The sequence below is a fragment of the Prunus avium genome, chromosome 1 (assembly GCF_965620075.1).
Source record: "Prunus avium chromosome 1, drPruAviu1.hap1.1, whole genome shotgun sequence".
NCBI classification, from domain to species: domain Eukaryota; kingdom Viridiplantae; phylum Streptophyta; class Magnoliopsida; order Rosales; family Rosaceae; genus Prunus; species Prunus avium.
This window is the reverse complement of record NC_142284.1, coordinates 13,683,022-13,695,241: the sequence shown is the minus strand read 5'-3', so window position 1 is coordinate 13,695,241 and position 12,220 is coordinate 13,683,022. Positions and strand designations below refer to the sequence as shown.

At 37.2% G+C, this 12,220-nt stretch overlaps 1 protein-coding gene across 1 annotated transcript; it reads left to right on the top strand.

Annotated features, from left to right (window-relative positions):
• The first annotated feature begins 3,254 nt into the window (after positions 1-3,254).
• On the top strand, positions 3,255-9,489 carry SPS3F (sucrose phosphate synthase 3F). Its single transcript, XM_021946233.2, has 12 exons — positions 3,255-3,993; positions 4,529-4,761; positions 4,891-4,954; positions 5,062-5,757; positions 6,133-6,267; positions 6,349-6,480; positions 6,565-6,741; positions 6,821-6,874; positions 6,973-7,035; positions 7,288-8,238; positions 8,332-8,459; positions 8,957-9,489. The coding sequence occupies exons 1-12, from the start codon at positions 3,715-3,717 to the stop codon at positions 9,243-9,245; spliced, it is 3,201 nt and encodes a 1,066-aa protein (XP_021801925.2). The 5' UTR covers positions 3,255-3,714; the 3' UTR covers positions 9,246-9,489.
• The last annotated feature ends 2,731 nt before the right edge of the window (positions 9,490-12,220 follow it).

Here is a 12,220-nt window from a genome sequence, read left to right as displayed (position 1 = left end):
GTGGTCCAAGCAAGGCTTCCACGTATACCTATCAAACGACACAGATTCCTTTTCCCATTTCAAGCGTATTTATTTCTTTTTAATTTGTACTTGAGAAAGTTGAAAGATGCAGACGTTATTTCCTTTGATTCTTTTAGATTCAAGATATTCAATCTGATTTGGTCACTTAATTTTCCCATTTTGTTTTAAATTTCAAAGAGACGGACAACACATGAATATGAGATATTGAATAAAGGTATGCAAAAGTTCAGTAATTCATACTCAATTGATCAACCCACTCTGATAATAGGATAAATATCTCAGAAACGGGCAGCGGTCCATTACTAACGAGAAATTTATAGAATATTACAGTAGTACGGTCATGTGGTACATTGAGTTATATTTATTGATATTATTTCTTAAAATGGGAAAAAATAAACCTTGTCGTCTACCCATATTATAACACGTGTACAAAATATACCACGTGATCATACTAACGTAATATATATCCTTTACTAAAGGCCTGGAGAGTAATTTGGCTCGTTATGTTCTTTATAATTAACAATCACAAGTGACTTCTTACAATGGCTCAAGGCTAGCTAGTTTCTCAGCATGTCGCTCTCACTATGTTTACTTCATTTTATCTTAATTGTCCGTTTCAAAGCACCATCATCGTAAGTCTTCCTCTATTATTTAAATTTATCAAGAAGCAAATCCTCTGCTTAATTTTTCTTTACTATAATTTGCTCGGCGTGAAAATATATGACCTTTAAAATCCCCAAAGCAAAGGGCACAATTTAAATCCATACACAGAGACAAAATAAAATAACTAGTACATGCAGGAGAACAACTTACACAACACACTGATAGAGGGCCAAGTGATATATGCACAAACAAGGTTTGCTTTCAATAATTCAGCTAGGAAAGGTAATCTCTATATGACTGACTGGTGTCACCGGATAGTCTCTGTCTTGGATGTGCAATTTATTCATTCCCAATTATGTTTGTGCTGGTGAAGTATTCAAACAATTAATGTACAGCGTTTGTAGAGGTTACCTGCAGTCTGAAAAAGTATTCAAACATTTAAGGCAAAAAATTTGGAAGAGATAGAGTTTGGTTGACAGTGGTTACCCTTACCACTAGGTGGCAAGATGTTCTGCTGCCACATACTGTATGTCAAATGCCGGCAGGTATAGGGAGGGGATAGAGTGTGAATAAATTAATGGAAGAAAGAAATTGACAAAGAATTGTGGATATTTCAACCCAATTGAATAAATAAGAGATTAACAAAATAAATTTTTATAAATAAGCCTATTTTAGCATTATGTATTATATAAAAACTCATATAAATTGTATTTGGAGAGATAAACTTAAAACTAGCTACTTGTCATTTTCTAATTGGTTTTTAGTGCGTTAAGATTTTGAGTTTTTCTCTCTAAATAAGCCCATAAAAAAAGGAAAACTCACTATTATATCCAATATATGGGCCCAAATTATTTTAAAAAAAACTACATGAAATGGAATTTAGAAACACACCTAAAGCCCATTTACAACATAACAAAGAGCCTTCAAACTTTCTATAAATTACAAAACTGCCATCAATTTCCTAAAATAAACCTAACCCCAAAACCCCATAAAAATACCAAAAACACTCAAAAGGATATCAAAGTAATTTAATAATCAAAATTAAATTCAATAGGGGCATCTATCATTTTTTGGGGGTTGTTTATATAAATTAAATGGTGTAGGGTTTATCTATATCACTAATGCTAAGAATGGGTATATAAATAAATATCTCTATAAAAAAACTAGTGTTTTAATGTTCTTTATCGGAATAGGTCATGCGCAAAACGGGGACCTCTCCCAACAGAGTTTGCTCTATTTGCAAGTGCCTGGGATTGAACCCAGGACCTCTTGTTTAAAGGATCCAAGCCCCTTCCACTTGGACCAACTCATGTTGGTGAACTTAGGATCTCTTTTATTATTGAAAAAAGCTACCACTAGAATTAAAGTTAATTAGAATACTTTAATTAAATTTATTTTTTAGGTAAATAAATTGATGCCAAAAAGAAAAGAGGGGCAAAACCCAACAACAAAGATATAAATGGGTTGAGTTATTGTGACTTTTTTTAGTAAATTTTTGGAATCACCGTCATACTGCACTTGTGGTGTCATACTTCATATTATAAATTAGTAGCAGTATTACAGTGTCACAATAACAAAAAATTCACCACTTCATTAATTGTTACATAATTAGTGAAATATACTACTCTTTTATAAGAAGTGATATTTTGCGTTAGGAAACCGAATAAATGACCACATGTATAGGGGTAGAGATTTCTAACAACTCGAATTACAAACTCATTGTCTATCAAGAATATAAAAAAACTTCGTTATATGTATATAGAATTTTTCTCTAATGTGGGCGTCCGCATATTGTTAAAATCCGGTTATCCCCTCTACACCTTATTTTTTTGCAGTTGGATTGCATTTCTTCAATTCCAAGTGCTCTACAATTTGTATATATAAACAAAAACATGTTGCAAGAGACGTGAGAGCAACCAATGGGAGTGCTTTCTTCTTCTGCAACTCCACTTTCCCACATGTGCTTTATGTGCTTTCTTCTTCTGCATCTACACGTTCTAACCCATGATTGCTTTTATAATTATTTATATTAGCAAATTATGGACTACTTGGAATTTTAGGAAACCAATCCACCTGGAAAAAAAAAAGCTGTGAAAGGGATGATTGGATTTTCAGAATATGCAGAAGTCCGCATTAGAGAAAGACTGTATATATATTTCAAAATCTTGTTATATAAATACATGCGATCTCGAAACTATATTTCTATAGTCATAATCATCCTTGTTTATTGAAGTTGTTTTAAACATTAAGGTTGCCCTTTGTAATTTTCTATTTCTTAATTGTCTAAGGAATGGCATGGGTTATAAAAATCCATGTAGAAACAACATGTAGCAAAAACAGAAGAAGAAAAGAAAATGTTATTGCAAATTGCAATACAACCAGAAAAAAAACAAAACATTCCTAGAGGAAAGCAGCGACGGCAGTTGGTTGCTTCCAAATCTCTCGGGAGAAGAAAAGCAAATGCGGCCAGCTCGCATTGGGAAGCGGACGATCTTGAAAGGAGTGATTTACCCACCATCACACACGTGTGTGAAGCACACTTCTCGTGACTGTCAACATCCTCTCGACACGTGTCTTCATTCCGGACCCACCGTTCCAATGCCATGTGTTTCTCTCTCCGCACCCATATCCGTCTCTATTCTCACTCGTCACTCACCAAGTTCTTCTCACTACTCGGTCTCCAAACTCAACTAAACTTCCTCATCACCGCACAAACAAATTTCAAATTCCAAATCCCAATAAGCTCTTCTGCTGCTCAGTTAATTTCACACACAAAATATTCACTCTCTTTCCCGAGAAAATGACTGAGAAAATCTGAGAAAATAGCCAAACACAGACCCAATAAGAATATCTGCTCTGCATGTCATGGTTTTTGGGTCGTTGATCACTTCTCTGGCTTTGTCATTTAAAACCCATATATTCTTCTCCAATGAAAATCCTTTGTGACATTGAAATTGCAAATTAAAACCATCCCATTACATATCATTGCATGTTATGTGTGGTCTTGTTAAGATTACAGGGAAGCCATAGCTGATTTCTTGGTAGAAAGTGGAGAAACTAATAATAATAAAAAAGTGGGGTTTGTAGAAAATGGCTGGAAATGAGTGGATCAATGGGTACTTGGAGGCCATACTGGACAGTGGGTCTTCCGCCATTGAAGAGCAGAAGCCGGTGCCGGAGAATCTGAGAGACAGAGGGAATTTCAACCCAACCAAGTACTTTGTGGAGGAGGTGGTGACAGGGGTCGATGAGTCTGACCTGTACCGGACATGGATCAAAGTGGTTGCTACCCGCAACACACGTGAGCGCGGCTCCAGGCTTGAGAACATGTGCTGGCGCATTTGGCATCTTACCCGTAAGAAGAAACAGGTTCTTATTATTAATCCTTTTCCTCCTCTTCGTGTGTTTGTGTGTGTGAGTAAATTGGCTTTTTAACTTTAGAAATGGTTAATTCTTTGTGGAGATAATGTTTTTACAGCAATGTCAATTGTTTGATTAGTGTTTCTCCCCAGTTTTGCTAAGATTTGGAAATAAATGATTAGTAATTTCTTTTTCAAGCTGAGTTGATTTATTATTTCAAAATCTTGAAGTTTGAGGCAAACATTCATACTTGTACATGGAAGTTTGTAAATCTGTCCTAGTGTTAGTATACTTGTACTGCATGCTTATCCTGTTCATACTATAGCACTAAATTTTAGGCCGAACCATGTTTTTGAACTAGTTCTGTCTGAACTTTCTGAAATAATCTTAAAAAAGAAAGGCCAATTCACATTTTCCCCATGGTTGATGGCTATCTGCCCAAGATTGTCAATGGGACACATTTTCCCCTCTAGTTTTTGTATACTTTAGTTTTGGAGAAGACGATAGCTCGGCTAATACACTACACTCGCATGACTCTTGATAGTTGGAGATCGAGGAACATCAACGGTTGGCAAACCGCAGATGGGAGCGGGAACAAGGACGTAGGGATGCAACTGAAGACATGTCAGAAGATTTGTCAGAAGGAGAGAAGGGGGATGGTTTGGGGGAGATGCTGCCATCTGATACTCCAAGGAAAAAGTTCCAGCGTAACATTTCTAACTTGGAAGTGTGGTCAGATGATAAAAAGGAAAAGAAGCTATATATTGTTCTTATCAGGTATAAATATATATGTTGCATATCATCATGTTAGAGTTTCTGGTTTCTTAACACAGACCAGGCTAGTTTTCGGTTAAAAAAATTTACACTTGAGCAGTTAATCAATAAATTACTTTTCTTGATCAACAGTTTGCATGGCTTGGTCCGGGGAGAAAACATGGAGCTCGGTCGAGACTCTGATACAGGTGGACAGGTATCTGGTGGCTCTATCATTTTTCTGAGTATATGGAAATAAAGGTAAATTTGTTTTCCTGTTACTTGCATTTGAATCTGTGTTTGGCTTTATGAAAACAATATCAGGTCAAATATGTGGTAGAGCTTTCTCGAGCTCTTGCAAGGATGCCTGGGGTTTATAGGGTAGATCTCTTTACTCGCCAAGTGTCATCTCCTGAGGTTGATTGGAGTTATGGTGAACCAGCAGAGATGCTAACTGCAGGTCCTGAAGATGGTGATGGTGATCTAGGAGAAAGCAGTGGAGCATATATTATTAGAATCCCATTTGGTCCACGTGACCAATACCTCAGCAAAGAATTACTCTGGCCATATATTCAAGAATTTGTAGATGGTGCTCTAGCTCACATTCTTAACATGTCCAAAGTTTTGGGTGAACAGATTGGTAAAGGCCAGCCTGTTTGGCCATACGTAATTCATGGCCACTATGCAGATGCAGGGGATAGTGCTGCTCTTCTTTCTGGTGCTTTGAATGTCCCAATGGTTCTAACAGGACACTCACTTGGAAGAAACAAGCTAGAACAGCTTCTTAAGCAGGGACGCCAATCAAAGGAGGACATCAATTCAACTTATAAGATTATGAGGAGGATAGAAGCAGAAGAGCTTTCCCTTGATGCTGCAGAAGTTGTTATTACAAGTACAAAACAAGAGATCGACGAGCAATGGGGACTTTATGATGGGTTTGATGTCAAACTTGAGAAAGTGTTGCGTGCTCGTGCTAGGCGAGGAGTAAATTGCCATGGCCGTTACATGCCGAGGATGGTGGTAAGCCAGTGGCTTTATTCCTCATGATTTTCTTTGTTTTGCTTTTTTCTTTTTTATTATATCTAGCACTGCCTTATCGAGGATGTTTTGGGTGTTGAAAAATTAGAAAAAGGAATAAAGAATATGTGTAAATGATTTTGTTTTAATTTTTGTTTCCTGATCTTGGTCCTTTTATAATATGGATAACTAGAAAAGGAAGAATGACTCCAGATCCAGAATGTATAATTTTACTTCCAATCCCATTTTGACTACAAGAAGAAACTTGAGGATTGAAATCTAATTTCATGATTTTGAATTATCTATGAAAATGAAGATGAACATGACATATGGCAATGCGATTGTTTCTTTTTCTAACTAAGTACATTCCCTAAGTAGGTTATACCTCCGGGCATGGACTTCAGTAATGTTGTGGTCCAAGAAGATGCTCCCGAGGTTGATGGGGAACTTACTCAACTTACTGGTGGTACCGATGGGTCTTCCCCAAAAGCACTTCCAACAATATGGTCAGAAGTGAGTGCCTTTTCCTCATCATATAATCGTGCATTTAAACTTTAATCCTGTCGTTGCCTCATATTCAAAATCCTTTGGCAGCTGATGCGGTTCCTAACAAATCCTCACAAGCCAATGATCTTGGCATTGTCAAGACCAGATCCAAAGAAGAACTTAACCACTCTTTTGAAAGCCTTTGGAGAATGCCGTCCTCTGAGAGACCTAGCTAATCTTGTAAGTGAATTTGTCCAATAACTCAATTTACCATTAAGCAATGCAATTAAAAATTTGGACAACTTACTAATATGCTTTGAACAGACGCTGATAATGGGGAATAGGGACTATATAGATGAGATGTCTGCTGGAAATGCTAGTGTGCTTACCACGGTGTTGAAACTGATTGATAAGTATGACCTTTATGGGCAAGTGGCCTATCCAAAGCATCACAAGCAATCAGATGTTCCAGATATATATCGGCTTGCTGCAAAAACAAAGGTTGGTTTGTTTTTCACAATTTCTAGATAGCAATATAGTTTTAACAAATATTCTGTGCTAAAGGGTTAGATTATGGCAGGGAGTTTTCATAAATCCAGCATTAGTGGAGCCTTTTGGGCTAACCTTGATTGAGGTTAGTTTTTAATGCATACTGTCTTTTAAAGTGATCTATACTTTCTCCAGAAAATGAGACTTCTGCGGTTTAATACATTTTTTATATATATGATTTAGGCAGCAGCACACGGGCTTCCAATGGTGGCTACAAAAAATGGTGGACCGGTTGACATACATCGGGTATAACATTTTTTATTTTACATTTGTGCTGCATTTGAGATGTTATGAAGTGAACATCTCCTATGCCCCTTCACCTAGAAGGAAGAGAAGGGACAACTGAGACATTTCAGAATTCTTCTAGATAGTTGTTATAGTTTTTAATTGTCTACTTTGTTCTAATTGGAAATTCAATTGATGCAAGCTAAGAGAAAGAAGACTGATTTCAATTATGTTGACCAAGTTACTTTTCTTATTTCACTTTGTGAATTTCAGGTGCTAAATAACGGCTTGCTTGTGGACCCTCACGATCAGCAATCAATTGCTGGTGCACTGCTTAAGTTGTTATCGGAGAAGAATTTGTGGGGTGAATGCAGAAAGAACGGTTGGAAGAACATACACCTCTACTCATGGCCTGAACACTGCCGGACTTACTTGACTAGGGTAGCAGCCTGCCGCATGAGGCATCCACAATGGCAGACTGACACCCCGGGGGATGAAATGGCTGCTGAAGGATCTCTCAATGACTCCCTTAAGGATGTACAAGATATGTCTCTTAGGCTCTCAGTTGATGGGGATAAATCTTCATTGAATGAATCTCTTGATGTGACTGCAGCTGCTGGTGATCACGAGGTGCAAGATCAAGTGAAACGTGTCCTAAGCAAGATGAAGAAACCAGAGTCTGGTCCAAAAGATGAAGGAGGTGGAAATAAGCTGCTGGATAATGTGGCAAGTAAGTATCCCATGTTAAGGAGGAGACGGAAATTGATTGTTGTCGCGCTTGATTGTTATGACAGCTCTGGATTTCCTGAAAAGCAGATGATTCAGGTAGTTCAAGAAATATTTAAGGCTGTCAGATTAGACTCTCAAAGTGCTAGAGTCACAGGGTTTGCTCTATTAACGGCTATGCCAATGTCAGAAACAGTAGAGTTTTTGGCATCGGGGAAGATACAGGCAAATGAGTTTGATGCGTTGGTTTGTAGCAGTGGAAGTGAAGTTTACTACCCTGGTACTTATACAGAAGAAGATGGAAGACTTTTCCCTGATCCAGATTATGCATCACATATTGACTACCGTTGGGGTTGTGAAGGTTTAAAGAAAACCTTTTGGAAGCTATTGAATGCCCCTGATGGTGAACGAAATTCTGCTGCTTCCAGCCACATTCAGGAAGATTTGAAATCAAGCAACGCTCATTGCATCTCATACTTAATAAAGGATCCTAGTAAGGTAGATGAACTTTCTAAATTTAGTGTGTTGGCAATTTAGAAATTATTCGGTTTTATTTAGTTTGGATTGAATTCAAAATGTATGCTTCTGCAGGCAAGGAAAGTTGATGATTTGAGGCAGAAACTCAGGATGCGGGGTCTGCGTTGCCATCCAATGTACTCCAGGAGCTCAACAAGAATGCAAATTGTTCCTCTCCTTGCTTCTCGAGCACAGGCACTAAGGTATTGTTGATATTTAAAACTTGGAATACATGGACATCCTCTGTAAGTTCACAGTTAGTTTTACTGTGTCTTTTGCTTTTGAAATTGCATTTGCTTAAGCCTTAAAGTATGGACTTTGGTACCATAAACGCAATAAGGGAGTGTTCAATGACCAACCTTAAAAAGAAAAATGGTTGCTGAGAATCCTTTTGGATACTTTGGTACTATAATATATGACCTGTTGTAATATCCTTATTTGTTGCTCATTTACTCATTGTCAAGGGATGGTGGCTTTACACTACATCCCAGATTAGATTAGCATGAAAATAGAAAAAGGAAAAGGACACAGAATTGAAGTTTAGATTTAATAGAGATCATTATTTTTAAATGATTCTGTTGTTTTGTTCACAGTACAAGATCTTTATGCTGTGCTTAAATTGTGAAATGACAAAATGACTCTGGGGCCTACTTACATAGTTAAAAACTGATAACCAGTTTTCTTCGTTTCTGATTGTTAGGTACCTTTTTGTTCGTTGGAGATTGAATGTTGCAAACATGTATGTTTTCCTTGGAGAAAGCGGGGACACCGATTATGAAGAAATGATATCCGGGACTCATAAGACCATAATCATGAAAGGGGTGGTGGCGAAGGGTTCAGAAGAGCTGCTAAGAACATCTGGAAGCTATCTAAGAGATGACATTGTTCCTCCAGAGAGCCCCTTGGTCACCTATGTAAGTGGAAAAGCAAAAGCTGATGAGATTGCCAATGCTCTGAAGCAAGTCTCTAAATCTGCTGCTCGAATGTGAGTTGTGGTTTATATATTGTCTTATACAGTGAGAAGTAGTTTAACATAGTATTCCTCATGCATTTTCCCATTTTCACCAAAGGTTGTTGTTAGTATGACTAATATCCACTGTTCGTCCATTGCGAGGCCCGCAACTCTCTCCCAATCTCTCTCTGTACATGTATTTCTCTTCCGCTGTTTCTCAATAGCAACCCCGAAACTGCACTTCCATTAAAATGAGAGACGGATCATGGGTTCATCGTTCACTCTGGTGTTTTGCACAGGTTGCTCCAAATTTCATATGAGTTCACTTGTGGCAGTTCATGGGTTGATTTTAAACATTTTGGCCTTTCAAATTAGGCCCCTAGGGTTTTCTGGATTTTGATAAGCCGCATGAGAAAAAATCTGTAGAAGTTAACACTTTAAAATAATATATATTCATAATAATTGTGATAAGGTCAAGTCAAACAATTCATTGAAGACAAGGGTTTGGAAGCTGCCCTAAAAATCAAAGAACAAAGAAAGTTCAGCAAAGAAAGATCAGTACACCAAATATCGCACTTCTCTCATAATGGAACAATGATTTCGAATTCAACCCTAATACAATCAAAGGAAGATTCACAAATATTAGAACCATTTCTTTTCTCAGACTGTTCTAGCCAATGAGCTCCCTTAGACTGTGGTTCCACGCAATGATCTTCTTAAGATCGATCTATCTTGAAGTGGTCAATAGGACGGCAAATGGGATTACGGAATTTGTGGCCTTTGGCTCTCTAGTCCATTGTTGCAAACCGAATGCAAGAAAAGTAAGAAAGAGATAAACGAAAGCAGATATAAACTCAAAAATGAACGTGGTCCACCATAATTGGTCTACGGCCACGGCTGACTGTGTTCATAATCCACTAAATCAAAAGAGTAGAAGATCATTACAACGGCAAGGAAAGTTCTTAGAATCACTCTAAATTTATCTCTCTCATCCCATTTCTCAACAAAGAACCCCAAATACATTCTAAACTCACAAGCTTTATTATAAACTTCTGCTATCATTCGTGCTTTAAAAAGACTTAAAACTATCTTATTTGTAAGAGATAGGTCTTAGGACTTCATTAGGAAGAGGTTTCTTCATGATAAACGCCCTCCAAGTAAAGTGTTTTCCGATTACGCTGCACCATAAGAAGTTTCCCTGTGATGCAAACTCATAAGAATACAACTCCAGTAAATTGATGACAAGAAAATATTAGGTGTAATGAAAGGGATTATAGCTTACCAATTTGTGCAAATTAAAATTTTATGAGACAAAAACATGCATGGCAGTGGCACACATAGCGCATTCATGAATTTCTTCTTGAATGCTGACTCTGCCTGGTCAAATATTAAACCTAGAACAAGTTAGCCAGAACCGCGCAGAACAACCTTCCACCAAAATAGACTTGTGTGGATTCTTCTGATACAATGTCATACTAAAAATGAATCCGTTGTCCCTTACTTTTTAGCATTATGAAGACAGACACCTGCAGGGAGAGTGCAGAAGAGCAACATTCCACTTGATTTTCATTCATATTTGTTGAAGTCACCCAAGCCAAAGTATCAGTACTGTTTGCACTATCGTCCTTGCTTGGAAAGGAGAGGATTATTAAAACCTGAAACAGGAAAGCAGAGATGCTGTAATGACACCAAAAACTAAACACAAATATATATATTCAACTAAAAAGTCAGTGAGAAAATTGTTGCTAAGGACACTTGAGTCTTGGAAATATGAGAAAACCTTTGCCACTAGGGCAGCTCTCCACAGTGCATCTTTTTGTTTTGGGGACAATTTCAGAGCTTCCACTGCAGGTAGATACTTCAGATTCTCACACACACAAATAGATAGTTCATCGACTGCTGCAAGGTTCCTTCATCACTCGAGTAGATCCTCCAGTTCATCAAATTGTTATAAACAACTTCTAAGGACTGTTGACACTTCAAATGGATGCTAGCTCCAAATCTGCAAAACAGTATCATCAAATCCTGAAGAGACATGATTGTGTGTAGGTTATCTCATAAATAAGAATATAACTCTATTTATTAATGAGTGTCAAGAAGACAAACTAAAGCGATAGTAGCTTACTATATTGTCCAAAACAATAAGTTCTAGATCACACGCACATCGCATGCATGAGTTTCTTCTTCAATCTCGACTCTGCCTGGTCAATATAACACCAAGATGAACTTAGCAATAAATGTTCAAAATTGCCTTCAACTTTTAAAATGATGGGAAACAGCTTATAACTGAAGACTCTTTTACCTGATTCTTGCAACAGCATAAGTAAAAATGACATGCTATCAAATAACAGAGGACCTTAACTGTAGAAACGGGAAAAAGGAAAATAAATCAACACCTTCCAGAAATAGTGATTTGCTTAGCTACATGTATCATGATTATTATTTTAGGTAAAAAAGTAAATCAACATCAACAACTGATTTGCCATATATATGGCTGAAACCTGCATTATGAAAAACACCATTGGCTGCATTATGCCACGTATCTCCTTGCCTGGAAAAAATAGAAAAATTAAAATATGAAACAGAGGATTACAGACGTTGCAAAGACACCATGACCACATAAACATCAGCAACAAAAACTTCCGTTTGCAGATCCGAAAAATTGGAACAAAATCATGCAAGAGTTGAACTGGTCTAGCCTGTTCTCTACCTATTAGTTTGTCTTCCAGATTAACAAACCTAATTTTCCTCAACAATCTTAAGTGTTATTCCACAAATATTGTGAAAACAGAATGTTGTATTTATAGTTCCTTCAATGAAGCAATTAAAACCAAACAAACTACTGATGAGTTGAATATGTTCCTTCAAATTTACAGTAAACTAATTTTTTTTTTTCCTCAACTTCTTCTTCTTCTTCTTTGTGTTGCAGTAGACAACAAACTTAACGGCCAATAAGTTAATTAACAATAGATGAAAGTGAGAGAGGACAAGAAAACAAATCATAAATTCCGA

Coding starts and splice junctions, on each gene's coding strand:
- SPS3F (XM_021946233.2), top strand. CDS start 3,715: ATGGCTGGAAATGAGTGGATCAATGGGTACTTGGAGGCCATACTGGAC. Junction 6,742..6,820: donor GGCTTGCTGCAAAAACAAAG/GTTGGTTTGTTT, acceptor AGATTATGGCAG/GGAGTTTTCATAAATCCAGC. Junction 8,460..8,956: donor TCTCGAGCACAGGCACTAAG/GTATTGTTGATA, acceptor TCTGATTGTTAG/GTACCTTTTTGTTCGTTGGA.